Source organism: Drosophila novamexicana, unplaced genomic scaffold (assembly GCF_003285875.2).
Source record: "Drosophila novamexicana strain 15010-1031.04,08,12 unplaced genomic scaffold, DnovRS2.1 tig00000387-arrow-pilon, whole genome shotgun sequence".
NCBI lineage: Eukaryota > Metazoa > Arthropoda > Insecta > Diptera > Drosophilidae > Drosophila > Drosophila novamexicana.
Genome location: NW_020824800.1, coordinates 703,606 through 707,695, shown reverse-complemented (window position 1 = coordinate 707,695; position 4,090 = coordinate 703,606). Strand labels below are relative to the sequence as shown.

The window sequence follows — 4,090 nt, the reverse complement described above, 5'->3', positions numbered from 1 at the left end:
GTAAGATTTGGACATGAAATTCGACCAAAAAATCGGTATCGAGATTTGTATGCCACATTAATCTAGAGGGAAAAGCATAAAGAAAAAGCCAAACTTCGTGAAAATCGGATGAGATTTGGCTGAGATATGGGGGTGGTAAATTTTTACCCATGTCTATGTACGAATCTTGGGGTAAGATATGGACATGAATTTCGACTAAAAAATCGGTGTCGAGGTTTGAATGCCAGATTAATCTAGAGGGAAAATCATGAACAAAAAGCCAAACTTCGTGAAAATCGGATGAGATTTGACTTAGTTATGGGGGTGGTAAATTTTGACCCATGTCTATATACGAATCTGGGGGTAAGATTTAGACATGCATTTCGACTAAATAATCGGTGTTCAGATTTGAATGCCAGATTAATCTAGAGGGAAAACCATGAAGTAAAATCCTATATCATATATATATTCTATTTTAGAAGCCATATGTCAAGTTTGGATATCGATATAGATATCGATATAGATTTTTATCGATTGCTTGGAAACGGAGTAAGTTATCGATTACCGGAAACAAACTCGATCTGCGCGGGAACTAGAAGCATCTACATCTAAAATTTCAGCTCTTATAGGTTCTGAGATCCTTTGGCTCATACATACGGACGGACTGACAGACGGACATGGCTAGATCGACTCAGCTATTTATGCTGATCAAGAATGTATATACTTGGGGTCGGAGTTGCTTCCTTCTGCGTGTTACATACATTAGGCTTTCGCACAAATACAATATACTTTTTTAATGGGTTCAGGGTATAAAAACGACGATCAACGATGAGAATACAAAACCAAGAGGGCAAAGTGCTGTGCGACGTTCAACGCTGGATTGGTAATAATTGGAAATTTCAAATAGCCAAGGCAATTTTAAATGATGAAAAAACATTTAATGGTCAACACTTTTGAACTCATATGAAATGGACGACAGCTCACATTGTATGACAGCCATAATGAGGATAAGTCTATGTATTATTCAGTGTACTGAACTTGAACTGATGGTGCGGACAGCTGTCGACTACTTAATGAGCTTTGAATAGGAATTGGCGATGGTTCCCATTGCAGAAGAAAGGAAGGAATGTATGATACAGTAAGCACTATTTAAGTTATACTTTAGTCGGTAATTTTAAAAATCAAAATAACTTCTTTTAATAAATAAAAATATATATACATAAAGCTGCGGTCAAAATTATTGTATTAAGACTTGACATTGGACTTTAAAGACTTTTCACTCTTTAGAGCTTTAATGATTTTTCACCACGGACTCCTATTTGCAGCTGTTATCATATAATATGAAAAATAATAAAAGAAAAATAAATGTTCTCAAATCGATATTCATTATAGTTTTCTATTCATTATACGTTTTTATAAATGTTTGATGTTGGTGTTGTTGTGATTATTATTATTTTGTGAACAAATTATTTTTAAAGAGAGATATTCTAGGTTTATTGAATTGTTCAAATCAAGGACTCAATAGTATTGGAAATGTCATCGGTAAGCAAGGAAGTGATATGCTCGAACGTGAACCTTTCGCTCCTGCCTCGGCCATGATTAGCAATAATTAAGGTCTGGCAACAAGAGTGGAAGAGCCGGGAAAAGTCTCAACCCCCAATCATGTTCGATGCACTTAGAACCCAGAACATATGCCGAGGAACACTAGCAACATGTTAAACTAACCACATGATATTTGATTTTAAAACCCACAAAATATAATCGAAGTAAAATATATTATGGACAACAATCCGAATGCATTCTATGCCATCGCTTATATGGCCTTTTGGCGAGACGAAGAGGTGTCACATTTGAAGGTCGGGTGTGCATATTGGCTTGGCATAAACTAGCGCTTAATGACAGCCATTAGGGGTATTTAAAAAATGTGCATTGAAAGCATTTAAATGTCGCTTAGTGGTAAGTTTATAAAAGCTGCGCCGCACGCATGCATCCAGCCAAACGTGTCGCATAATGCTCATCGACAGTACACGCGCCTATCGTCCAATATGGTTTTGCTTTCGAGTGCTGGCACCGACACTCTTCGGTGCCAGATCTCGTACGGCTTACGTCTATTTTGTGTTGATACATTTGCTAATTACATTCATGTTTCCAATGCATTTGTTACTGGGCCTGCTGCTGCCGGCCACGCCAGCTGAGCTCTTCAAGAATCTATCAATGACCATCATCTGTGTAGGGTGCAGCTTGAAGCATATCATGCAAATATGTCACCTGCCAAACATGATGGAGATTAAAGCACTGCTTCTCCAACTGGATGATTGTGTCCAGAATGGCGAGGAGCATCACTACTACCAAAATACGCTGCATAGCCAAGTGCACCGTATAACCCGCTGTATTTATATAAGCTATGCCATTATCTACGTGCTCTTCGTGCCTGGCGTAATTCTTGCACTATCGGCTGAGCCTCGTGAGCTACTTTACGTGTCTTGGCTGCCCTTCAACTGGCGGCGCAATGGCCTCTCCTATGGCTTAGCGTTTGGCTACCAGTTTCTTTGCGTTCTGGCCGAATGCATGCAGGGCTTGACAAATGATATTTTTACGCCCCTGACATTGTGCTATGTGAGCGGTCATATACATCTCTTTGCCATACGTATGTCGCATCTGGGATTTCACCAGATGCCCGAAATTACGACTTATCAGCAATTACGTTCCTGTTTCGAGGACTACAGGCTACTGATACGGTGAGATCTAGCAACTAATATATGTGTATTATATTTACATTTAAAAATAATGAAAAATATAAATAAAAAAAAAAAAAAAAAATAACAGAAATAATAAGAAAATGGCTATCTTAAACACTCCTATGATTAAATACTCATGTAGACTTTCAGACGTGTGAGAAGCCTTGTCATCATTGCTAAATTTGATGCCAAGTTTGATCAAAATATCTTGAAAAACAATGAAGTTTTTTATACAACAAATTGATTTTCGGCCAATCAGCGGTGGTCAGTGGTTAATACTGATCAAAAAATTATATATATTGATATAACCCAAATACATTCTACTGTTTTTAAAATCACCCAAAAACCTTTTATTTTCAGAATATATCAGCTAACTAAAGAGACCATCAGCCCCGTACAGCTAATACAAGTGGTCTTCTGTGGTGCGAATCTATGCATTGTCGTATTCTATGTGATTTTCTTTGTGCGGGACACAGCCTTGCTAATGTACAATGCGGTGTTTTTTGCCGTCATCTGCTTACAACTTTTTCCCAGCTGCTACTTTGCCAGCGTTGTCGCTGAGGAGGCGCAGCGATTGCCATATGCCATATTTTCAAGCAACTGGTACGAACAATCGCATCAGCATCGACGCAACGTACTCATCTTTATCCAAATGACGTTAAGGCTGGCAAAGCAGCCTATGATGGCAGGTGGACTAATTGAACTTAATTTGAATACGTTTTTTTCCACGTTAAAAATGGCCTATTCGCTATTCGCGGTGGTAGCGCGAGTAAAGATTAATTAATCTCAGATGAAGCCACCTCATTTTTATACCCTGAACCCATTGAAAATGCTAAAAAGGGTATAATGGTTTTGTGCAAGAGTATGCAACAGGCAGATTCCATCTGCAGACCCCATAAAGTATATATAATAGTGGTCAGCATCAATAACCCAGTCAACACTGCCATGTCCGTCTCTCTGTCCGTATGTATGAACGCGCTTATCTCTGAACCAATAAGGACAACAATTTGGAAAGTAGGTTCTCCTAGTGCTCGCACAGTAAGAGTTTATTTTCGATAACGGATAACGTACGCAGTTTTCAAGCAAAAGTCAAATCGCCAAGATCGGTTTCGAAACACAGAAACTATATAGGAAAGCGCTTGTGCGCTTGGGAATGAATAATAGAAATTGAATTGTTTTTGGGTTTATATTAAGTGCGTCTTCGCATATGTGCTGCAATATTAAGCACCAGCGTGTGAAGTGGTTTTGCTTTTATTATTATTTTTTTAATGTGCGAAGAAGCTTCAGGGTATCCCCAAGTCGGAGACTCTCGACTAGAGCACTTTTACTTGTTGTTTCTGTTATTGATTCCCGCAACTGCTTGCAATAAATAT

General features: G+C 38.5%; 1 protein-coding gene across 1 annotated transcript; it reads left to right on the top strand.

Annotated features, from left to right (window-relative positions):
* Positions 1-1,989: 1,989 nt before the first annotated feature.
* LOC115760078 (odorant receptor 33c) lies at positions 1,990-3,501 on the top strand. Its single transcript, XM_030701261.1, has 2 exons — positions 1,990-2,717; positions 3,078-3,501. Exons 1-2 carry the CDS (start codon positions 1,990-1,992, stop codon positions 3,499-3,501), a joined length of 1,152 nt encoding a protein of 383 aa, XP_030557121.1.
* The last annotated feature ends 589 nt before the right edge of the window (positions 3,502-4,090 follow it).

Bases quoted from the DNA above. Each gene is read 5' to 3' on its own strand.
- LOC115760078 (XM_030701261.1), top strand. From the start codon at position 1,990: ATGCTCATCGACAGTACACGCGCCTATCGTCCAATATGGTTTTGCTTT. The intron at 2,718-3,077 runs GTGAGATCTAGC...TTTTATTTTCAG, and splicing joins GACTACAGGCTACTGATACG to AATATATCAGCTAACTAAAG.